At 43.1% G+C, this 25768-nt stretch overlaps 1 protein-coding gene across 1 annotated transcript in view; it reads right to left on the reverse strand.

Moving 5' to 3' along the window:
• DNAAF9 (dynein axonemal assembly factor 9) overlaps positions 1–25768 on the reverse strand; it is a 128379-nt gene that overhangs the window by 22203 nt on the left and 80408 nt on the right. Inside the window, exons 21-28 of the mRNA XM_036418223.2 lie at positions 17053–17156; positions 16066–16212; positions 14907–14995; positions 14215–14316; positions 13835–13952; positions 11207–11295; positions 9808–9966; positions 5616–5741 (exon numbers count right to left, since the gene is read on the reverse strand). Of these exons, the coding sequence (XP_036274116.1) occupies positions 5616–5741; positions 9808–9966; positions 11207–11295; positions 13835–13952; positions 14215–14316; positions 14907–14995; positions 16066–16212; positions 17053–17156 (934 nt within the window). The remainder of the gene's footprint in view (positions 1–5615; positions 5742–9807; positions 9967–11206; positions 11296–13834; positions 13953–14214; positions 14317–14906; positions 14996–16065; positions 16213–17052; positions 17157–25768) is intronic.

A 25768-nucleotide genomic window follows, 5' to 3' on the forward strand; every position in this document is an offset into this window, starting at 1 on the left:
GGTGAGTGAACTAGATTAATACTACTTTTTGGGCTGCTCTTGCCTGACTACCTCATGGGGTCTGAATAATTGCAAGAAGGAACCCCCTATGTGCTCTGAGCAAGGTCAAGAGCCCTAGAACATCCACACTAGAGTCTCCCAAGAACTCACTGACTTCCCTGCACTCACCGTTCACTGAATGCCCTCTTTCCCTATAGCAAATACATTGTTAGAAAGTGTCTGTACCCAGCAAGTGCTTGTGACCTGAGAGTACATGCCCTAAAAGGCCCTTCTTAGCACCCTGCTAGCTTCTCATAGCCAGGCATTTTAGATAGGATCTGAGAGGGCCTGGGGTCATCAAGCTGCTCCCTTTAAGCATCTGCAAAGAAAATATTCAGAACACACAGATTTGCACATACACATGATTCCCTAAAACTGGAATACCACTTCTCATATCTTGGCATCTTTGGGATCCCGGTCCTTCAAATTCATATTCTGGCTTTCTTTCTAATTCAAATAGGAGTTATCACCGCTTCTTTATAATTTGTATAAAACTGCATTAATCAAAGTATCTTTTATTATGGCACTTCCTATTCTATATCATGATTAATTATGTACGTGACATTGTTGTACCATTTGAATATTACTTAATTTTTCTGAGTGACTCTCTCATGGTAAAACATGACAATGAAGCCTACCTTAAAAGAGGATTTAGAGAATTAAGAGGGGTAAAGCATCACAGTGCCAGACAAAAAGAGCAAAATAAATGTTGGCTCACTCATCCTCCCTACAAAACTGTAATATTAAAGAGTGCCTGGCTTAGGAGTCTTAAACATAGCAGACAAGTTCTGTATCACCAAACACTGAAATAATGGGTATACTATAGTGGTTGCTGACCAGCTCTTCCTCTGAATAACAAAAACAGCTGTGGTTATAATATACTCCTAAGTCCTATATAGTCCTATATGGTAACATGCATTTTCTCAAGTTCCAACCAAGTACCTGATTTATATAAAATCTTAGTCAATCAATAAATGATACTGATCTAATCTTCCCCAAAACATATCCACAAAAATGTAGAGACCTGGGTTAACTTGTGCATATCCACAAAAATGTAGAGACCTGGGTTAACTTGTTCCTTGCTTCCCCTTCAATGATTAGAACAGTGCTGGCATACAGCAAATCACTCAACAGAAATTCAATGAATGAAACCCACTAAAATAAAGACATCAGGCAAATCTCACATAGGTCCATCTTGAATCTAGTCCACCTCCTTAGGGGTGTCGAACTCAATCAGAGAAGGGACCAAAATCTAAAATCCAGCCTAAATTGCGGGCCGAATGGTTTACTGAACAGTCATAAACTGTCATTGTGATGGAAACGCAGCGGAGTGCAGTGATGACAGCGCGGTGTGGGCCACATTGCAAGGCCTGGCGGGACGGATTTGGCCCGAGGGCCTTGTGTTTGACACATGTGTCCTAGATTAAAGAAGCCATACTGGAGAAACCAAGATGGTGGCATAGGTAAACACCTGACTTGCCACCTCACACAACATTTCAAAACTACAACTAAAAGACAAAATGGACATCATCCAGAACCACAGGAAGATTCACTGAGTGGAAATTCTACAACTAGAAGGAAAGAAAAAAGACTCTGAGATTCAGAGGAGGTGTGGAAGTAAATTGCAAAGGTACAGAGACGCACGTGTGCGCAGAGAGGACTGGCAACTGAGTACGCAGCTGGCTTTTTAAAGCGGGAGGGAGACAAAAGCTCCCAACTGCTCTGAACTCCAGGTCTGGGCAAGACTCTGGGGACTCAGACTCATATGGGGAGAACCTGGACTTTCTGGCAGCGGGTGGAATTTGAGGGTGGCTTTCTCTCAGAGGTGCTTGCAGCAATTACAGTGGGACACTGAGACTGGGGGGACCTCTTAGGGCAAGGCTGAAGGGAAGCCATTGCTGTTTGCTCCTCCCTGAGACTCCACCTCATCCAAGCTGAGTGCAGAGTCTTTTGCATACGAATGACCTGGTCCTTTGATATCTAAACTAAAACTACAGCTGAGTCAGTGAGACCCAGAACATCCAAAAGAAGGCCCAAGGCCCCACAGCTAAAATGCAGAGATAAAGACACAGATCATAAATGAAAGAAATGGAGGAAAGCAAACAACTGATTATAGAGTTCAAAACCACGGTTATAAGGTTTTTCAAGAATTTTCTAGAAAAGGCCAATAAATTTAGTGAGTCCCTTGAGGAAATGAAAAAGGACCAACTAGAAATTAAGTATATACTGACTAAAATAAAAAATAACATACAGAGATCCAACAGCAGACTAGAAGATAACAAGAATCAAGTTAAAGATTTGAAATACAAAAAAGCAAAAAACACCCAACCAGAAAAGCAAAAAGCAAAAAGAATCCAAAAATATGAAGATAGTATAAGGAGCCTCTGGGACAACTGCAAGTGTACCAACATCAGAATTATGGGGTGCCAAAGAGAGCAAGATACTGAAAACCTATTTGAAGAAATAATGACAAAAAACTTCCCCCAACTGGTGAAAGAAATAGACTTACCAAGTTCAGGAAGCGCACAGAACCCCAAACAAGAAGACTCCAAAGAGGACCACACCAAGACACATCATAATTAAAATGCCAAGGGCAAAAGATAAAGAGAAATTTGAAAGCAGCAAGAAAAAATAGTTACCTACAAAGGAGTACCCATACGACTGTCAGCTAATTTCTCTACAGAAACTATGCAGGCCAGATGGGTGTGGCAAGAATTATTCAAAGTGATGGATAGCAAGAACCTACAACCAAGATTACTCTACCAACAAAGCTATCATTTACAATAGAATTGAAGGTCAGATAAAGAGCTTCACAGACAAGAAAAAGCTAAAGGAGTTCATCACCACCAAACCAGTATTATATGAAATGCTGAAAGGTATTCTTTAAGAAGAGAAAGAATAAGAAAAAGGTAAAGATAAAAATTATGAACAACAAATACATATCTAACAACAAGTGAATCTAAAAATCAAGTGAATAAAAAATCTGATGAATAGAATAATCTGGTGAATATAATAGAATCAGGGGCATAGAAAGACAATCTGGGGGAAAGGGACGTGGGGCGTTTGGGAAAAGAATGGACAAAAATCATTCACCTATGGATGAGGACAATGAAGGGGGAGTAAGGGCATGGGGTGGAGCAGAACTATGGGGGGAAAAAAGAGGAACAACTGTAATAATCTGAACAATAAAGATTTTTTTTTTTTAAAAAAAAAGCCATACTAACCCCACATTACAGAAAGAAAAAAGCAAGTCTATTATGCCCTATTTCCACCTTTTTTTTTTTTACAGAGAGAAACATTGACTTGTTATTCCACCCATTTGTGCATTCACTGATTTGCTTTTTTTTAAAAAAATATATTTTATTGATTTTTCTTACAGAGAGGAAGGGAGAGAGATAGAGAGCTAGAAACGTTGATGAGAGAGAGAAACATCAACCAGCTGCCTCTTGCACACCCCCTACCGGGGATGTGCCTGCAACCAATGTACATGCCCTTGACCGGAATCGAACCCGGGACCTTTCAGTCTGCAGACCGATGCTCTACCGCTGAGCCAAACTGGTTTCGGCTGCCTTTTTTTTTTTTTTTTTTTTTTAATTGTTTATTGATTTTAAAGAAAAAGGAAGGGAGAGGGAGAGACAGATACAATAGAAACATCGGTGAGAGAGAAACATCAACTGTATGTCTCCTGCTTGCCCTCTACTGGGGATTGAGATCACAATATGGCCTGAGCACCGAAACTCTTCCTCTCTAAAAAATCCAATAAAATATATTTAAAAAAACAAACAAACACACCAATAAACAAAACAAAAAAAAAAAACAATCTGGCCAGAGCGAAGGCCTGAGTCCTGGATGCCAGGGGAAGGAAAGCCTATTGCACGAATCTTTATGCAATGGGCCTCTAGTATCCAATATGGGCCTAATCTCCAAAATTTAGAGGAAACTCATACATCTTAACAAGAGGAAGATATGCAATCCAATAAAAAAATGGGCAAAGGACTTAAATAGACACTTTTTGAAAGTGGACATACGGAAGGTCAAGAAACATATGAAAACATGCTCAAAGTCACTAGTCATTTGAGAGATGTTCTCAAAAAGACAATGAAATATCTCTCAGGATGGCTATCATCAACAAATCAACAAATGACAAGTGCTGGAGAGGATGTGAAGAAAAAGAAACCCTCATACACTGCTGGTGGGAATGCAGACTGGTGCAGCCACTGTGGAGAACAGCATTGAGTTTCCTCAAAAAAATAAAAATGGAACTCGCATTCAACCCAGTAATCCCACTTCTAGGAATATATCCCAAGAAATCAGAAACACCTATCAAAAAAAGGACATATGCACCCCTATGTTCATAGCAGCACAATTTACAATAGCTAAGACTTGAAAACAGCCTAAGTGCCATCAGCAGATGAATGAATTAAAAAAACTGTGGTACATCTACACAATGGAATACTATCCTGCCGTAAAAAAGAAAGAACTCTTACCATTTTCTTTCTTTTTTCTTTTTTCTTTTTAATATATTTTATTGAGTTTTTACAGAGAGGAAGAGAGAGGGCTAGAAAGCTAGAAGCATCGATCAGCTGCCTCCTGCACACCCCCCATTGGGGATGTGCTCGCAACCAAGGTACATGCCCTTGACTGGAATCGAACCCTGGACCCTTCAGTCTGCAGGCCAACGTTCTATCCACTGAGCCAAACCGGTTTTGGCAGAACTCTTACCTTTTCAGCAGCATGGATGGACATGGAGAGCATTATGCTAAGTGAAATAAGCCAGTTGAAAAAAGATAAATATCCCATGATATCACTCATTTATGGAATATAATGAACAAAATAATAAACTGATGAACAAAAATAATCCAGAGACAGAGAAGCATCGAACAGACCATCAAACTTCAGAGGGAAGGCAGGAGGTAGGTGGGGGATGGGGGATGCTGAGGTAGGATGGGGGGTGGAGGATGCTGAGAAGAGGTCAATGGGGAAAAAAAAAAGACATATGTAATACTATATGTAATACTTTAAACAATAATGAATTGAAAAAAAGATCAGAAAGGAATTCACAAATATTATAATAGTTACATTGAATTAGTGAGCTTATGGATGAATTATTACCCAATTTTCTTTGCTGTTCTTATATTACTTTCAAAGTTAGAAAAAAAAAAGTTCCCCATTTGGTAGGGAGAACGAGAGTCATTAACTGAGGTAAAATGGCTTTAAGATGGCTTCACCATATGAAAAAGTATCTTTGAGAAACTCCAAGGGCCTTGGGACACAGGCCCCTCCCATGCAGTAAAGACAAAAGAATCTGCTGCCCTGGGCATTTCTTTCTGGGAGATGCTACTCCCAGTTCCACTGTCTCTTCAGCACACAAAGAAAAGTGAGGAGAGCCTGCCAGTCCGAAGGGGTCTTCTAGAACTGGGCACTAATCCAGTCACAGCTGAGCATTTATTGTATATGAGGTAGACTGATGTGTTCCAAAAGACGAACACATGAAGATGTGTCTCCTTCTAGTGTGTTGCTTTCTGTACACTAAACACACCATGTCCTGTGGGCTGGAGGTGGTCTTAGGAGTGTACCTGTGCTCCATGTAGCAGCTCAGGGGCTCCACACACACTGTGATGGCACCAATGGTGAAGGAAGACTTGACATTTGAGTCTGGATGAGTCTGCAGGGCCTGGACAACATCAATAACATCTGTGTAGCTGAGGGAAAAAAGGGGGTGGTTAGTTTATTGATTGGGGTGGTAGAGTGGGGAGGGGGAAAAAGGAGAATGCCAAGTGGCTTGAGCAAGAGTGGTTAAGTGTCCCAGCCTTGCTCCTCAGCATGAGCTTTTCCCTGATTCTAAAAAAAAGTCTTTGGAGCTTTTTATTATTTTATTTTATTTTTAATTTTAAAAAAATGTCTTTATTGATTATGGTATCACATTAATTGTCCTCATCCCCCCATTCCCTTCCCAAACCCCTCCCCACATATGCCCACCCTCTGTTGTCCATGACCACTGGTTAGGTTTATATGCATTCACACATGGAGCTTTTTAAATTTCCATATTTGGTAGGAGCCTAAAGAAATTCTCATTTCTTTCTTTTTTTTTTTATAATATATTTTTATTGATTTCAGAGAGGAAGGGAAAGGGAGAGAGAGATAGAAACATCAATAATGAGAGAGAATCATTGATTGGCTGCCTCCAGGCATGCCACCTACTAGGGATGGAGCCCACAACCTGGGCACGTGCCCTTGACCAGAATTGAACCTGGGACCCTTCGTTCTTCAGGCCAGCACTCTATCCACTCAGCCAAACCAGCTAGGGGTTGACTCTCATTTCTTAGGATAAAAAATAACTGAAAAAGATTTACAGCTGTGGCCGGGGTGGCTCGTTGGTTGGGTGTTGTCCCACGCACCGAAAGGTTGCTGGTTTGATTCCAGGTCAGGGCACAAATGGGCTTGAGGCAATGCTGGAAGCTACTGATGAATGTTTCTCTCACACCTATGTTTCTTTTTCCCTCTCTCCCTTTCCCTTCCTCTCTCTCTCTATGAAACAATGAACTATTAAAGAAAAAAAAAAAAAGATTTACAAGCCAGTCCTGCAAATTTTGGTCATTCTAACACAATTTTTGGTAATTCTAACACCCCTTAGAGAGGGTGACTGAGGAATTCCCAGGTTTTCAGAGCATTCCATTAATCTTCATTTATTTTAATGAAAAAGGTTAGAGTAGAAACAGGCCCCAGGCTCCTTGGTGAGGCCAGCGCATCTACATGATGCACTTCTGCACTGCAGCCAAGAGTCCCTATGGCAAGAAAGGAAGTCCTAAGTGTCATTCACTCTACTTATTGAGGGGTTCTGCTAGACCCTTCCTCTCTCCCCAGCCCCTGCCTTACAGCAATCATACTAGGCGTGGCCTCCAAACAGAAGGAGGCAGTCCTCACCACCGAAGGAGCAGGCCACTTCAGCTGTCAGACTGCATCCGGCCACTTTGGCTAAACTGCCTAAATGTATGATGAAGGCCAAAAAACTGGTTCTTCATGTTTGCCTTTTTTGTCTGTACTACCTTTATTAAAAATAAAACCCAAAACAAAACAAAACCCCAGCAGGACTTTCTTTCCTCTGAAATAACAGATATCCCATTCAAGTGTCCTTTGGGCTCTGTTTTATGTTTGCAATTTAAGCCGAGAATTTGGGAACATGTTTTACATTAATTCAATTTTAAAAAATACATTTTTATTTTGTTGTTATTTTTTAAAATATATTTTTATTGATTTTTTTTTACAGAGAGGAAGGGAGATAGAGCGCCAGAAACATCGATGAGAGAGAAACAACAATCAGCCACCTCCTGCACACCCCCTACTGGGGATGTGCCCACAACCAAGGTACCTACATGCCCCTGACCAGAATCGAACCCAGGATCCTTCAGTCCACAGGCTGACGCTCTATCCACTGAGCCAAACTAGTTTCGGCTAAAAATACATTTTTAAAATTGAATTTAGAGAGGAAGGGAGAGCTATAGAAACATCAATGATGAGAGAAAATCATTGATTGGCTGCCTCCTGCACACCCAATACTGGGGATTGAGCCTGCAACCTGGGCATGTGCTCTGAGCAACCTGGGCGTTTGCTCTGACCAGGAATCTAACCTGTGACCTCCTGGTTCATAGGTCAACTCTCAACCACTGAGCCACACCAACTGGGCACAATTCAATTTTTGTTTTTAGAGAGATACTTAATTTTATTTATGTAATTAGTTAATTAGTTGATTAATTAATTTTTGAAATACTTAGTTTTAAATGTATATAATTTAAAGAATGATTTTATAAGCTTACAAAGTATAAACAAATTCCTTTAAACTAATTTTTAACATTTAGATTTATCCAGATTTACTTATTGTGTGTTATATGTATGTGGTCCCATAGAATTCTGCCACCTGTGTAGGTTCCTATATTCACGACCATAGTTAAGATACTGAACAGCTTCACCACCATAAGGATCACTTTTATAACCCCACATATCTCCCTTCTGTACTCCCACTCTCCTCTCTAACTCCTGACAACCAGTGTTCTGTCCTCCATTAAAAATTTCATAATTTCAAAATACATTAATTTTTATAGTAACAACTAATAGCTCCACTTGATCCCAAAGCTCAACACCACTGCCCCCAATGCTGCAGTAAGTCAAATGGTACCAGGGCACTCTAGGGGCAAAATAAAACTCAGCCCCAACCACTGGTTTGCCCCAAAGAATCCTATAAATGAAGATTAAAGTAACATTAAAGGAATACATTCTCGATTTGAGAAGCCTTTGGGGTCACACTTCACCAGCAATCTCAATATTGGGCCCGGAGGTCCAGTCCTAAGGAGATGGACATTCACAAAGGAGGCTACCACAAGTTCCCTGCTGAGCCTCAAGAGAATAGGCCCAGTCTGTAAGGACAGTGTCTTAGTGAGAGCCACAGCATTTAGCTGGTTTCCTCACTTGAGTCTGTTAGGAAATCTGAGGTCCCTAGTATCCCAGGGCTGGGACTGGGCAAAGGCTGTGTCTGAGAGGACAAGAATGGGCTGGCCATGCACTGTCACTGCAGTACAGAGCAGCCAGGACAGCTGACACTTTTGCAGACTTGCACAATCCGAGACAAGGAATCAACGATGGTCTATGAAGTGACAGAATATGGAAAATTACCTCAGCTGAACAATGTTAAATTGACAAATTTGACGCCAGGTCCATACCCCCACTGACTCTCAACTCTGACAGGGGCCAATCTATTATTTTAACCATTAAAAGCAATGGAAAAAAACAGAAGGAAACAAGTGGTTTCAAACTCAGACACTTGCTCTGTGGCTTCCATAACCTCAGTCCACAAAGGCGCTGACAGAGGGAAGCCCAGGGCAGGGTGAGAACAGGCTTGAGGAAGAGGAATGATGGCTGGAGGGATGCACAGCCTCGCCCATTTCCTGCTCAGGACCACTGACCTGGCTTTCCTCCAACTCTCACCATTATCTGGGCCTTTTCTTTACTGGAAACAATCAGCCAATTGCAAATAAACATTATTACAAGCACAAAAACCAGCATAGCACAAAAGCAGTTTATGAGAACTGCCATCAGAGTCTTTATCACCAATCACAGTGACACCAGTGAAGAGCACGGCCTGCATTTCAGCACAATCTCCTCTAAGGGGGTGATGGGCCTGCATGGGGCTCCTTCCTGGAAGGCCCTGAAAGAGGTGAAGGGAAGCTCCTTGCAGCCAGGGTGCTGGGAGCAATGGTACACCCTTTGAACCTGTCCTCTCAGGGAGCTCCTTGTTTAGCTGGGCTAATCAAGCTCTTCACTTACAGTCTCAGGAAACCCTCCTGGACCAGCCATCCTCAGGATGGTGGGGCTGGAGACTGCAGAGTGTGGGGGCTGTCTCTGCCATTCCATATGAGGGAGGGCTGAAACAGGTGAAGCTCCCTTGTCTAAACAGTGAAGGAGGAGGCTTAGGGATCACTATTGTTATAAGAATTATCAAAGAAACTTACCTAGAAAACCTCCCTAATTTCTACCTTTTGGCAATATTATGATGTTAAAGTCAAACCTAAAACGTGTGTGTGTGTAAGCTACACCAGCCACTCTGGGCCGCAGGACGGCAACAGGAGTCCTTGCTCACTGAAGGCCTCCTGTGCAGTGCAGACCCTGCTCACACACACATGGGGTTTGTTCTGTGCCCTCGGTGAGCTACACACCAAGTGACAGCAGTGGCAAGGTCACTACCTACCCCACTGTCCCCACACTCCCAGTGCTCACCCTTGTAACACCACCAACAATCTGGTCTTCTTGCGGATGTAGGCTGACTGGCGGGCAGAGCGGTTCCGCTGGGCCTCCAGGGCACTGGAAAGGTACTTCTGGAAATGGGCAGCATGAAAACACTCAGAGCTGTCCATGACTTGGCGGTACACCATCCACCTGGAAATGGCAAGTGTGATCTCACTGTGGGTACCACCTGAAGGCCTGGCCCGCAGCTCAGTCATGGATTCAAATGACAGACATTCTGCCCAGTGAATCCATCTGTACAGGAGAGAGCAATCCTGGCACCAAGAAACAGGCAGAGGGAACTGCCTGGGTGCAGAGCCCCCAATCTTGACACCACTGCCACTGGAGCTTATGACAGGAAACTCCTTGCTACAGGGAAAAAGGCCAATGGACTTCAGAGCTGAGAAAGACTCCTGACCAGGCAGTCACTTCCTAAGGACCATTCAATACAAAGGCTTCAGTCAGGTGCACAGTAAAATGCTTGCTGAGAATAAGAAATGTGCAGAGTGAAGAATTTAGACTGATTTCAGAACAAAAGCAATGGAAATGAGGGAGAAACTGGTTAACTACTTAGTACTTACTATATATAGAAGGCCAAATATCTCCCTCACATCTATCTCTCTAAAACTTGTCTCTCCAGCCCCCACAACCTCCCACCGAAAACTCCCAAACCTCTGGGCCACTGCAGTCTTCTCAATCTTACAGCCTCTGGCAGGATGCCTTACTTTGAGGTAGACTGACTAGATACTAAATGCCTGGTTCAGTGAGCAAGGGTTGTTCAGTAACCTGGAAGCCAGGTAGAAGTGATGGATGAATGGTTCCCCAGTTTCACCTAGCCAGCATGTCCCAGCTGCACATGAACTCACGTAGTCCCAAGTTTTAACCACCCTGGCCCTGAACTGCCTTGCTGATAAGGCACACTCCCAGGCCTTCATCTGTGCTGATCCGGCTGTTACAGTGCTCTTCCAGATACCCAGGGCTCATTCCCTCACTTTCTCAGGCCTTTGCTCAAATGTCACCTTCTTAGTGAGGTCTCCCCTTTAAAGCTGGATCCCTGCTCCCACCCCCAACCATCCAGTCCAGTAATCCCTACAGCCTTCTCTGCTTTATTTTCTCCATCATACTTGTCACTAGCTAATACACGATTTTCCTTATCTGGTTAATTGTCTTCCCACAGGAGAATGTAAGCTCCATGAAGGCAGAGGTTTTCGTGTCTGTTTTATTAATTTCTCCTCCACACTTAGAGCAGTGCCTGGCATACAGAAAGTGCTCAGTACAAATGTGTCAAATGAATGGATGGATGGTGACTACTATGCTGATACCAGTTACACTAAAGGTTGGTACATGTCCGAGGTTTCCCTTTTCCCAAAGCAAAGACGGCAGCCATACTAACCTGCCATATTCCTTATGCAGAGCGACCAGAAAAGCACAGAGCTCGCTAGCATGACATCCCGGGAGGCCAGTTACAATGCTGATAATGACCTACGTGAAAGAAAAGCCAGGTGGGTTTGTGATTCATTTGGGAGGCAGTATTGTGTGAGAGAACAGACTGCTGGAGCCAGGTTCTGTGAGTCTGAACTTTAACACCAGCACTCACTAGCTTTGTGATGAACTTGGGCTAACAATAGAACCTACCTTTTGAGGTAGGTGTGATGATTAGAGTTAGTGTATGTAAAGTGCTTAGAATATTGTCTGGCACATAGCAAACACTTTTTTTTTTTAACCATTTATTTATTTATTTATTTATTTTTACATATTTTATTGATTTTTTTGACCCCCTCCCTCCCTCCCACATATCCCCTCCCTCCCCAGTTTTATGTCCATTGGTTTTACATATATATATATATATATATATATATATATATATTTTAAACCATTTATTTATTTATTTATTTATTTATTTTTACATATTTTATTGATTTTTTTTTTTGCCCCAGCAAACACTTTTTAAATTTTGTATTAGTATTACAATTTCCATAGAGCACACTGTGATTTGATCAATTAAAATACAATGAAAAATACTAGGCAGAAAGGAGGTCTGGGACTAAAATGCCATAGGCTCAACTGGTGTAGTAATCTTAGCCAAGGAGACCAGTGGCACTGTAGATGTTTTGTCCAGCTGCCCTGTCCTCCAAGCTGCGTAGCCTGAGCTGAAGAAACAAACTGGTGTAGGACGCATTTTTTAGTCTCACCCCCCCCTGAGCTTTTTTTTTTTTTTAAAAAAAGAACATATATTTTACCCTAATAAAAATGATTAGTGGGGTGAGGTCCTGAGTGCTACAAGGAGTATACATTGTAGGAAACTAGGCATTAAAAACTGGCTTGGAATGCAGGTGTCAGCTTCTTCTTACAACTCAACTCAGAGCCGGTTCCACTTCTCTTTGCTATGCTCAGACTGGCCGCTGGAGAGTAAAACGTCCACATGCAGGGTTTTGTAAAATGCTTGTACATTAAAGTTGCCCAGCATGAGGAGGAGCTGAATTCCCTGAAGCAGAGGCTGAAGGTGGCCTTTTGTCCTTTGAATTTTGATGGGGAGAAGAGGACCAGGCTGGACTGTCCCAACTTTAATACACAGCCATAAGAAAACAGGGCCCTCTGCAGGCAGACATTGTAAAGCAACTCAAAGAAATTCACTAACAAAGAAGGGTCAAGCAGGGAAGAAAAGGAAAAAGTGACATAGTGTGGCAAGGGTCTCTTTAAGTATGTGCTTTATCACAATACACAAGACTCACTTGGACAGGCCTGGTCACAAACAACTTACACTAAAGCTCAGCGTGGTGGTACTCACTGGGCAGCAGAGAGATGACAATGGATCCCTCCTCTTTTTGGGAAGCAGAAGCTCTCCCACTTCCCCTCTGACCAGACCCCTACTTTGTATTCCTCTCTGCCCGTGGGGAGTATTCCATGTAACTGAATTTTTGTTTATCCTTCTCCCATCCAAATTTCCTTTTCTCAGTGCCCAGGCCTCAGCCTCTCAAATCACAGCACACATGCTCATAGCCAGACACCTTCTTATTTTAAGGACAGCCCTACGGCACCTTTTAAAATATTTTTTATTGATTTTTAGAGAGAAAGAGAGAGAGAGAGAGAGAGAGAGAGAGAGAGAGAGAGAGAGAGAGAGAGAGAGAAACATTGTTGTTGCACTTATTTATGCATTCATTGGTTGCTTCTTGTACGTGCCCTAACCTGGGATCAAACCGGCAATCTTGGTGAATCCGGACACTAACCAACTACCTGTGTTTCCCCGAAAATAAGACATCCTCTGAAAATAAGACCTAGCGCCATTTTGGGAGAAAAAAAATTAATATAAGACATTGTCTTATTTTCGGGGAAACAGGGTAAGTACTGGGCCAGGGCCTCCAGCACCTTTAAACAAAATATAACAAGTAGGCATTTTCATTTTTAAGCTCTTGCCTAAGGGAAAAACGAGGCTTCTAATTGCTTACTGCTTCTATTTTCTTTTGTAGCTGAGCGGCTTCTAGATTTTCACAGAAAAGTCTGTGAAATGTCCTCTTTGAGCATATAAAGACATAGGGCTCCAAAGAAATGGTGGGAGGGGTTAAGAGGAAGGGAGTGTGAGGTGGGAGCAGATTAAAATCCACTCTGGGATGTTTATACAGTATCAGCTTACCTTAGTGATGCCAGCAAGGCCCAACTAACAAGGCCCAGCCCCTCATTAAGCTCAATGTGTCACCCAGGTAAGTCCTGTCACAACCAGAAAGAGCTGATCGCATGAGAACACTGAGCAAGAGTTTAAAAAGCCTGGAGAAGGAAGGGGAGGGCCTGGCAGGGTGCCAGGTTTCATTGCTGCCATAGGCTTGGCTGGGGTTAATATAAATGCTTGTACACATTGAATAGAGTGGGTTTCATGTGCATCATTACATCAGTATCCAAAGAGGCGAAAAGGCCTATAAAAGGGACTCTGCCTGAGCTGCTCTTGTTAACTGATACAGAGGATCAAGGACAGGCTATCAGGGTTCTCTTCCCATGAACTCCCAGCAGATCTGGTGAGCTGCTGTACCTTGTCATTTTCTACTCGGTGAGTAGGGTTGATTTCAGTTTGCTGCAGTAGGACAGGGAGATGGGCCCTCATCACAGGCTCCTGACTAACGCTGCTGATGGCGAAATGCTGGAGAAACCTAGAAAAGCAAGACAATGTTCTTGTGTTAGCATCACCAGCCTTGCCTTACTGTGCCCATCCACCGAAGAAACTCCGGTTAAAAAGAAACTTTAGAGAGATTCTCTCTAAGGAATAAAATTGTATATGGTGTGTCACTATTAACTTTTACAATGATCCCTGAGAAGCTATGAAGAAAAAAGCTTAAAAAGGACCAACATTGAGGTTTCTGACAGTTCAAAGCCAGAATATTAAACATTTATAAACAGAAAATCAGAGCTCACCAGTCCAGCTCTGGGAGTTTGGTGGAGAGCAGCTTTAGAGGACTTCGTTTCTCCCTGGCAGCATGGCTCAGGACATTGAAGAGCTTCTGTGCACTGGAGTGTCTGGAATATCAAAAGCTCACAGATTAGTCCAGCTGGTGTGGCTCAGTGGTTGAGCATCTATCTATGAACCAGGAAGTCATGGTTTGATTCCCGGTCAGGTTTCAGGCTTAATACCCAGTGTGAGGCATGCAGGAGGCAACCAATCAATAATTCTCTCTCATCATTGCTGTTTCTACCTCTTTCCCTTTTTCCCTTCCTTTTTGAAATCAATGAAAATATATTAATCCCTATGATGCACATACTTTACATAACTTGTTTTGATGCTTTCAAGCCAGAGTCCTGTGACAGTCAACACTTCCAAAACAAGCATCTCGCTGACTTAAAATAAAATGTGACTGGTGTGCCCGCATAGGAAGGCTGGCTTGAAACCCTTGGTAATACAATGGGTTTCTGATTCTTGGTGGATTTCAATTTTCTTAACTTCTATTTTCCCAAGGGCTCTTGCTACCTGTAAGTTGGCAGCACTGATGTGACCGTGTCGCCCTTTTAGAAGCCAAGACCCCTGTGTTACATAACACAAGTCATCCTGCAGAGAGAACAGGCATGCATAGCTTAGGAAGCAAGCATAAACAATGAAGGCAGCCACTTACAATCTCTTTTGTTCCACAGATAATCCATCTTCCTGGATCACTTTTAAAGACAGCCCTGAGTTAGCCTGCTGTTGCCAGAGGGAGAAGACCTAAACAAAACAGAATTTGAGCAAAGAACACTTGAAACCCAACAACAGGATATGGAACCCACATGGGGATTTGATGGTTGTTGAAAAATCTAGGCTGTCAGTACGGAGACAGACCATCATAACAAACAAGTTTGTTTCAAAAATAGAGACCTGAAGCAATTTTGTTCTGTATTTTTCAAAACCAGAATTTCTTTCTGCGTTTCTCTCCCAGGGATTCTACTTCTTCAGAGGCCAGGAAGCACAAAAGAAGGTGTTGGGTAGCACGTTCTGGCAGAAGGGGCATGTTCTACCCTGGTGATAAGGCCAGACAGAAGGAGTGGTTCAAGTAGCTCCCTTCTGGAAGTAGAGGGATGGCTGAAGAGATCTAAAGGCTGCCTCCATGTTCCAGGTTGAAAGGACAAGAACAAGGAGGTAGGAAGGACCAGCAGGCAGTAAGAGGGAGACACAGCCTGGCCTGAGATGCCATCTGCAGCCAAGGCCAGCTCTTGTCTCCTCCATGTTCTGAGAATCTGTCCTGGGGGAAGAGACACTGTCCTCTCATAAGCTGCTCCAATCACACATTTCCAAGCATTTCCATCATCATAAGGCTGGCCATCTGTTTGACTTCGGCTATTTCTTCGTCTCTAAGTGGGATGTACAATTCTCAGTAAGCTCCCTCACTCATGCGATCTGTGCTGAGTGCCTATAATATGCAGCCTGCCAGTTGGGCCATTCACAAGGGAAGGGCTCTGAACCATGGGGAGGAAGAACTTGGGGTGGGAGGGGCAGAGAGCTCTAATACAGTAGGTAGGGCCCAACAATTCAACCAGGTAGCTAAAGGGAAAATCAGTCTAATTAGGATTTAAACGGACAGGAAGATTTTTCTTAGAAGCTAAAAAGCCTTTTGTTCAGTTCCTGTAAGTTCTCACCTCTCAAAGTCAAGGCACCACTCCAGAACCCAAAGGGATTAGAAGCAGCCACCCCAACCAGCCTTCCCAACACTCCCTCTCATCACTTCGTTGAGATGCTGCCTTACCACCTAACTGGTAGGGGGAAAAGTAGTAGTTTTGCTCATTAATGACTGATGTTACCTCTGGGTAAAATGCTTGGTAGATCTTTGATTTGGGGAAAAGGGCAATCATCATAAAATTGCTTGAACCATGGAAATGAACTGGGAGATGAGGAAGTAATGAGCTTCTGAAGTATATCAGAAGGACAGCAACAACACTGGTAGAATCCTAAAAGAAAAAAGGGGGAGCATCAATGAGAAAAGCTATTTGCATGATATCAGCCCTCCAAACTACTATCAGACACATAAAATAAATTTTAGTGAAATGATTTTCATATTATGTGGTTTTTCTGGGGGGAGAGGAGGGGTTCAATAATTGAGGTGCTTTCCCATACCCATGTATACAAGATATAGGAAGCTCAAAGGTTTTTTTGTTTTTTCCCCCCTAAAAATGTCATCTCAAAATTCATTCTAGGGTACTTACTAAAAAAATATTTTTATTGATTTCAGAGGGGAAGGTAGAGGGAGAGAGAGATAAAAACATCGATGAGGGAGAATCACTGATCCATTGCTTTTTGCATGCTCTTTACTGGGGATTAAGCCTGTAACCTGGACATGTGCTTTGACTGGGAATCAAACTGTGACCTCCTGGATCATAGTTCCATGCTCAACCACTGAGCTATGCCGGCTAGACAGGAAGCAGCTCTTAGATTGGTGAGCTTTGTGTTCCTGGGCAGGAAGCCATCTGGTAGGGGCCACTGGAGGCCTTCTTCAGCCTACTTTCTCATCCTCTTTGGGATGAGTTAATTACCCATGGGTAGCTGCTGGCCCACCTCACCCAGAAGTCCCTTGTAGCTAAGCCTTTTACAGAGAGCAGCAAGGTTGATGAGGCTCAGGGCCCTGAGAGTGGTCAGATCTTTCCATGGTCTGCCTGCCTGTCTTAAAGGCAGTGCTGATTCCTGACATCCTGACATATGGAGGTGGAGCGAGGACAAGGAGTTATTTGGTTTTCCCCTCAGAAGTGGGGTATCTTTCTGAACACGAAAGCCACAGACTAGTAAATACATACCCCATCATAGAATGAAATGGAATTCATGTGATCCTTGGAAATGATGATGCTTCCATGATGACGGTGAGAAAACAGAAGGCCACTAGAGAAGAAGTACAATTTCCCTGGAAGGAAAACAGAGCTGGTCAGAGCTGGAGGGCTGGATCCTGGGGGCCAGGTTCCAATGTCCTTCTTGTAGGTATGAGAGTCATAACTCAGAACAGTGTCTGTATTGCTTCAGTTATATGATTTTTATTCTGAGCCCTGTGCTCTGGAAAGCCAATGTAGAACCCTCTTAGAATTTCAGAGATAAATGAGTCATTAGATACAATCTCTGCATGAAAATTAGAAAAAAAAAAAGTGAATAATTTATCAGCTGATGGGAAGAGGCAAAATTCACGTTTACATACAGATATCTTCCAAGGAAACACACTAAAAAAGACTCAGTATGTCTGCTCCATTACTGAGTTTATAGGTGCCCCTTTTCTCCTATTTTGGCAGAAGCTGGTTCAGCTCTGAAGAGACCACATGCCTCACTTAAGGCCCAAAAGGAGCACCAGAGCCTCAGTTGAAGGATTAGTAAAGGTAGCCTAAGGGTCTGTTTCTAGCAAAGGAAGATTTGACTTAGGCAATAACTTGGTTCACAGACACTGGAGGCCTGCTGTTCTGTTATTCACAAAAACAAAATAGGTAAGATGTGGCTAGTGGATGTAAGTTCTTAAGTTCAGGGATTCAGAGCTAAGGAGAACTGCTATTTCTGGGATGGCCAAGGTCATTCAGAAAGCTCAGTATGGATTCTAAGCGGATGATGACACAGAAAGATGACAAGTGTTAAGGCTGGGCCTGTGCTTGCTTTGAGACTCAAATGAAGCACTCAGAATACCCATAAGACCCCTGGGTAGAGTTGTTTTCTGGAGCTGGTCCAAGCTGGATCCTTCTGTTCTTTTTTTTTTTTTAAATATATTTAATTGATTTTTTTACAGAGAGGAAGGGAGAGAGATAGAAAGTCAGAAACATCGATGAGAGAGAAACATCGATCAGCTGCCTCTTGCACACCCCCCACTGGGGATGCGTCAGCAACCAAGGCACACACCCTTGACCAGAATCGAACCCGGGACCCTTGATTCCACAGGCCAACGCTCTATCCACTGAGCCAAACTGGTTTTGGCAATCCTTCTGTTCTTATAACCTCCTTTCTTTTCCTGTCTTCACATATAGAGAAAAGAGAAAGTACTTCTTGGAGTTCAAAGCACAGGCTTGGGAACACTGTCACTTAGATCTTAGTGATTCCTTGAGCTGTAGCTCTAGGAAAGTAGCCTCAAAACTCTGGAAGTTGTAATGACAAGAGCAAAGACCAACGGAATTTGGAGACAAAGTTATTTTGTTTCTTTGCTTGTGTGTTTTAAAAAATATATTTTTATTGATTTCAGAGAGGAAGAGAGAGGGAGAAATAGAAACATCAATGATGAGAGAGAATCATTGATTGGCTGCCTGCACGCCCCACACTGAGGATTGAGCCTGCAACCTGGCCATATGTGCTGACCAGGAATCGAACCTTGACTTCCTGGTTTATAGGTGGACACTCAACCACGGAGCTATGCTGGCCGAGCAAAACCTCAAGTTTTTTAAGATAAACATTTCTTCATTCTTACTTTTTTAAAAAAAATTATTTTATTGACTTTTCAGAGAGAGGAAAGGAGAAGGATAGAGAGTTAGAAACATCGATGAGAGAGAAACGTCGATTCAGTTGCCTCATGTACCACACCAAGGTACATGCCCTTGATTGGAATCGAACCTGGGACCCTTGAGTCCGCAGGCTGAGGCTCTATCTACTGAGCCAAACCGGTTAGGGCAAAATCTCAAGTTCTGAAGGCATCCTGAGGAGGTAGGGTTTCAGGGCAGAGAGGCCTGATGAGTGTGTGTGTGTGTGTGTGTGTGTGTGTGTGTGTGTGTGTGTGTGTTTGTATATGCATGTTAATGGGAATGGGGAGAAGTGGAGAAGATGGAGACAGTTTTTAGATAAAAGAAGGTTTGGAGCCTGAATATCAATGAAAGAATAAGATGATCAGCCAGAGAGAACTAATGCCAACCTTACCATCTGTGGCAGCAGCTGCCAGAGACTAGCTAGCCCACTTCAAGGCATACAGGTTCAAGCCTTGTAAGCCTCCCACCTCTAACAAGTAAAGCCTGGCCTCCTCTGCACACAGCCTTGTCCTAGGGCCCTCTTGAGTAGTGCCTACCCATGCCCCAGCCTCGTCCTGCACCAACACCAAGGTTCCTCACTGCTGCTCCCAAACCATTCCCCTCCATGCTGGCATAATACTTTTATTTCCTTCACTGCTCACATGTACTGCCCTCCTAATCACCCCCCAACATTTCCAACTGCCCTTGAATGTGCTCACAGTCTTCTCTTCCAAAGCCAATACTCCTATTCCTTCTGAGAGATCAGGGGATGGCTCACACCACGTTCTGACCTCACTGCTCCTCACTCCCAACTCCACAGCAATAAAGCAACACCCAGAACATCTTAACCCCTGGAATTTTCAGATCTATAGCCTACTCTCTGAAATTAGCATCCCATTATCCTTTTAGTTATTCTCACTCCTAAAACCTCATCTTCTGATGTCACTGAGCCTTTAAAGCTTCCAGTCCCTATTTTCCTCTATTGCTCAGAAATTTCTGAGTTTCCTTTCATTCACATCCAAGTCAGATCCCCTGGAAAGAATCTGCTTTTAACCTCTGTTTTGTCAGGGGAAGGGACAGAAACAGATTTTATTTTACTACATACCAAGCATGTCATATGCATTATAGTTTTCCATCTTTACAACAATTATAAGGGAAAGAATTCTTATAGGATTGATGGGAAAACTTAAGTTTAGAGAGTTTTCCCCAAAAGTCACAGAACTACTTGATGGTGGAGCCAGATACAAAGCACAGTTTTGTCTGATGCCAATGCACTTTGGTTCCCTCAACCCTTTTCCCTTCAATTTTGCTCTTCCAAAGACTATGTGTGGTTAACCTGATTGGGCTTCTCTGCTTTCTCAACAGTCCATCCACTGCTTTTTCCTATCCCCTTCCACCAACTCACCCACTCAAGACCCTCAACACTCTCTGAACACCACAACCACACTAATTCCAACCACAAGATGTCTCACCTACCTCTTACAGAGAAAAGAGAATCAAAAGGCATTAGGAGATAGAAACTGCTCCCCTACCCACTGCTGAGTATCTGTACCCTTCCAGATCCTGGGCAAACCTTCCACCTATGTACCTCTAATGTGGAGCTTCTCAGAAACAAGTCCAGTACCACTCACTCCTGGACAAACCTCAAAATCCTCCCAAAGCTTCCAGAAAGAAGCAGAGATATAAGAATTGCACATTCCAAGTACTCACTGGAAAAATAGGGAAAGAGGTAAATCAGGCAGGTCATCTCCAACATTTCTTCTCCCTCTAAACTCTGAAGCCTCAATACAAAATGGAAAAGAGGAAGACAGAAATTCACAAGTCAGCGCTGAAAAAGCACTCACTGATGGCTCCTGGCCCAGGGCAGAGACTCTGTAAACAAGAACTGGTTTTAGTACTGATGTGGCCATACGCTGCAGTGGGAGCAGTAGCCTGGTTGTTATTCTCAGGGCACACATGAGATAACTGAAGCGACTCACTGGGTAGCCCAGTGCCAGTGCTCTGGTTGGTCTCTTAGATCCTAATCCACTTTTTGTAAGACCACTCTGGTATCTGCTCTGGCTTTGTGGCTGTCAGATTGTGGTCTGAAGGGACATGCCTTTGTAGGGGTTTCTCAGTGACCAGAGTAGCCAACTCCTGATGAGATCTTCCTTGATCCTTGTCTTGTCCCTGGTGCCCTGGATGGATGCGTTCTGTCATTCCTTCTCCACTGTGAGTCTGAAACCCAAGTGAGAGAATGTTCCTCCTCACTACTCAGAGGCAGCCGGGATGCAGCACGGCTCTGCCTTTGATTGACCTCTGTATTCCCAGGAGTCCAACAGAAGAAGGAGGAGCCCTCAGGGCAAACAAAGACACTAAGTGCCAATGAAGAATTTGGCTTTTCCTCCTTCGGACAACTGACTGTACAAATAAAAATCCACTTACTGTCTAACCGGTGTAAAGAGAGAGCATTTATCATTGCCAGAGAAATATTATGATGTAATGGCTGAGTAATTTTCATTCTCTGTGTGTGAAATATACACACATGGTATAACAAAAAGAACCCAAACAACAACAAAACCCCAACACCTGTCCTTCTGTGACTTGCTTACTTTTCTCAACATCCTGTTCCTAAGTCAGCCAGGTTATAGGTACAGTACTACACAGCTGTACAGGGGTGGGCACAAGTAGGTTTACAGTTGTTTGTATGGAAAATAATACAGTAATTAATAAATAACACAAGAATAAACTCTGTTCCATGTACTCATAACAGTAAACCTACTTGTGCCCACCCCTGTATAATTTATTCATGTTCAGCACTGCAGAGAACATTCTCTTTTAAAGTGTCCCTCGACAGCTTAATGTGGGCACAAGGGAAGACATGAGAGGATGCAGAATGAAGGCAACAGATAGCAGGTGACCACTGCCTGGGCCTTCCCATCGCAGGAAGGCGAAACTCAGTTTGGCCACCAGAGTTCTCAGAATGTGTCAACTGCCCCACATGTTAATGGGACCAGAGCCCCTATCCCTCACTGCTGAGCAATCTCTGTCCAGTGGAAGAAAACATTCTAAAATCTCTAGAGCACTATAAGGAGCATGAAGGGGCAGTCTGACTGTCAACAAGCCACTGAGGTCAAGTAATATTAAACAAAGGTGCAAAGTCAACTCAAAAGAGAAATGAGTCTTTTTAACAAATGGTCCTAGAAAAACTGGGTATTGCTGTGTAAAACAATGAACGACAACCCGTGCCTTGCACTGAATTTTCTGCCCATTACCACTAACCCAGTGGAAAACCTCATACTTCACAGGGACATCAGGAAGAGTACTCAGAAAGACTTTGCCTCAGTAGTGGGGTAAAATTAGTCCTAATTAAATGCTGCTTTGCTTCCTGCCTAACAAAGCTTAAAAGCAAGACCCAGATGATAGAACTAGAAGAAAAATAGATTAAAACAATTATTAAAACTGTATGCCATATGTTCAAAAAGCTAGAAGACTGAACCATGTTAACTTGAGGCATAAAAGATGTAAAAAAAAAAAAAATACCTAAGTCAAACTCCTAGAGATAAAAAGTACCTATCTCAAAAGAAAAATACATTGGAAGAGGTAAAGGACATTAGATAACTATTGAGAGTTTAGCTAAGCTATTCCATAGTACTGCTGCCTCAGCATCCATTTCATTTAGCTAACGGACAATAGCCCCCTTATGCAAGTGCATGCCCTAGATTAGGGGTGTCGAACTCAATCAGAGAAGGGGCCAAAATCTAAAATCCAGCCTAAATCGCGGGCCGAATGGTTTACTGAACAGTCATAAACTGTCATTGTGATGGAAACGCAGCGGAGTGCAGTGATGACAGCGCGGTGCGGGCCACATTGCAAGGCCTGGCGGGACGGATTTGGCCCGCGGGCCTTGTGTTTGACACATGTGCCCTAGATAATAGCCCGCAGAGTCACAAACAAATGTAAGTGCCTGATGTGATTTTCCCAAGAGCTCTAGAGATCAAAAGTCTCCCTCTTCCTAGGGCCTCCTCCTGTGCACTTTAGATAAGGACCCTGTGGAGCTTACTAAGAACCCACTCTTTCAAATTTGAACTGGACAAATCTGGCCTTACTCTGGAAATCCCAAAGCACTCCACCCATGGATCCTAATAAAGCCATGTGCCCAGGTACTGTCTCTCTCTCTACCCACACCCTGTCTTGCCCTCCCTGTGTGGCCCCCTCAAGGCATGCCCTGTGCTTACTCTAGGACCTGTGAGTACTGTGTTAAACTTCTCGCCCTAGCTGGTTTGCCTCAGTGGATAGAGCATCAGCCTGTGGACTGAATGGTCCCGGGTTCAATCCCCAGTAGGGGGCATGCAGAAGGCAGCTGATCAACGATTCTCTCATCACTGATGTTTCTATCTCTCCCTCTTCCTTCCTCTCTGAAATCAATAAAAAGATATTAAAGAAAAAGAAAAACTCTCTACTTCAATTTCTTAATCTTTTGTTGAACTTTGATCTCTGTACTGTTATTTCAATCATCTTTCTCCTGTTTTATTTTGCATAGTTCCTAGGTTTATATATTTTAATTTACTCACCTTCTCCATTGTTGTTATGCTTATTAAACTAACATTTGTTAAGTGAAGCACACTTCCAAATTTGAGAAAACTATAAACCTATCAATAAGAAGCCAAATGAATCCCAAGCACAAGCAACATGAAGAAAACCGCACCACATAAAAATCAAATTGCTTAAAATCTATGATAGAAAGAAAATCTGGAGTGAAAAATACACTTTATACAGCAAGGAACAAAAAGAAGGATGGCAGATTTCTGCTCAGAATCAATGCAAGCAAAACAGCAATAGAGTGGAGCAACATCTTTTTAGCACAAAAAAGAAAGAAACTGTCAACCTAGGATTCTTTACCAAGTGAAAATATATTTAAAATGTCCCAAGGGGTGGGGCACCTGAAATGGAAGCAGCAACAAAACTCCACAACTATTTAAGGCCTAGAAAATGAACTAAAGTTGTACAATAAAACCGAGAAACATTATTTGAAAAATTGGTGAAAACAGTGGGCATCTGTGATGTTTTATATGGGGTTATTCACATGATCTCCCCTCCAGCCCTATAGTCTTACAAGGGAGAAAGGCAGGCCTCCTGAAAGGGTTGACTTTATTTGGGCAAAACACAGAAAGTTTTATACTCAGGATGTCAAAACTGATAGCAATCAAAGTGGCAAATATTCAGGGAAGACTAACATTTAACAAGACAGGGGAGGACCATTGGGTGCGAGATTAGGCTGGCTGGGGAGGGCTGTTGGGGTGAGATCAGGCTGGCAGAGGGCAGTTAAGGGCAATCAGGCAGGCAGGCAGAGAGGTTAGGGGTAATCAGCAGGCAGGCATAGGGATTAGGGGCCATCAGGCAGGCAGGCAGGCAGGCAGGCAGGTGAGCGGTTAGGAGCCAGTGGTCCCAGATTGCGAGAGGGATGGGGCCTAAACCAGCAGTGAGATGTCCCCCAAGGGGTCCACAATTGGAGAGGGTGCAGGCTGGGTTGAGGAAAACCCTCCTTCATGCATGAACTTTGTGCACCAGATTACTAGCTAGACTATATATATATATATATATATATATATATATATATACACACACACACACACCCAGTGATTGGAATGGTGGAATGACCAGAATGACCGGTGGCTACAACACACACTGTGGCAGCCAACCAGCCTGATCAGGGCACTGATCAACACCTCCCCCCACCCCCCAACCAGCCTGGCCCCATGGACCCCCATTGGGGCAGGCCGGCCAGACCCCACCCATGCACAAATTTGTGTACCAGGCCTCTATTCACTTAATAACTAACCTAATTATAGTTTCAGTCTCTCCCAGAGTGGAATTTTAAGCTAGTCTGGAATTTTTGATCAACACTAATGAGGTAATTTCCCTGATAAGACCTTTTGCTAAGGGAATGTGTAAACTTAAAATAACCCATTCTTTTAACTTTTAATCTCATTCTCTTTCTGCCTATGAAAACCTTTTATTTTATACAACTCATCATAGCACCCTTCTAGATGGAATGCTATCCAATTAATGAATTGTTTAATAGAGCCAAGTAGATATTTACACATACTCAGTTAAATTTTGTTAACAATAGAGCAAGAAAGATAGGTTGAAGGGCACCTTCCTAGTGCCATGTACACCAGGAGACATGAACAAAAATGCTCATGACATTGCTTCCTCCAAGAGCAAAACCCTTTAAAAACCCCAAATGCCTCTAGGGGAAATGACAGACTGATGAACAAGAACAGACCCAGAGATTAGGAGCCATGGGTCAGTCTGTTGGACCTGAGAGGGAGAGTGGGGATAAAAGGGAGAGATCAACCAAAGGACTTGCGTGCATACATATGAGCCTAACCAGTGGTCAAGGACAATAGGGGGGTGGGGGCATGAGTTGGGAGGGGTGGGGGATTAGAATGGGGAGTTGAGGAAAAAAATATGATACCTTAATCAATAAAGACATTTTAAAAATGTTTTAAAAAAATAAAACCCCCAAATGCCAATCAAGAGCCAAAAGGATAAATAGCACATTTTCATACAAAAAAAAAATCCTATGGAGCCATGAAAGTGAATGAACTATATGGCTACATACACAATCTGAAAAAATTTTAGGAACAGAATATTGAGGAAAAGAAGCAAGTTCCAGAATACACACAGTACGATTCTATTTGTATTACTGAAAAACAAGACATTGTTTAGGGATACAGGCATATGTTGTAAACCTCCAAAGTGGGCTCCTGAGGATTAGATACTGGGCAGCCTGCCTGACCAAGGTCAGCAGGATGGGGACGAGAAGGGCACATGAAGGACTTGAATGAACAGGAAGCTGAATAACAAGATGTCTCGTGACAGCAGAAGTCACTAGCCAGGGAAGGGAAAAGGTTCCAGAGCTGGAAGCATTTGAAGAGAAGGGATTTAGACCTAGACTACCTGATCTTAGACAAGTTTTCCCCTTCAACAGGACCCAGGCTATAAAGAACAATCAAGGTAGTACATGCTAAACAGCCTTGTAAGTGCTTTCAGAAAATGGAAACAGATA

This window comes from Pipistrellus kuhlii, unplaced genomic scaffold, assembly GCF_014108245.1.
Source record: "Pipistrellus kuhlii isolate mPipKuh1 unplaced genomic scaffold, mPipKuh1.p scaffold_m20_p_6, whole genome shotgun sequence".
Lineage (NCBI taxonomy): Eukaryota > Metazoa > Chordata > Mammalia > Chiroptera > Vespertilionidae > Pipistrellus > Pipistrellus kuhlii.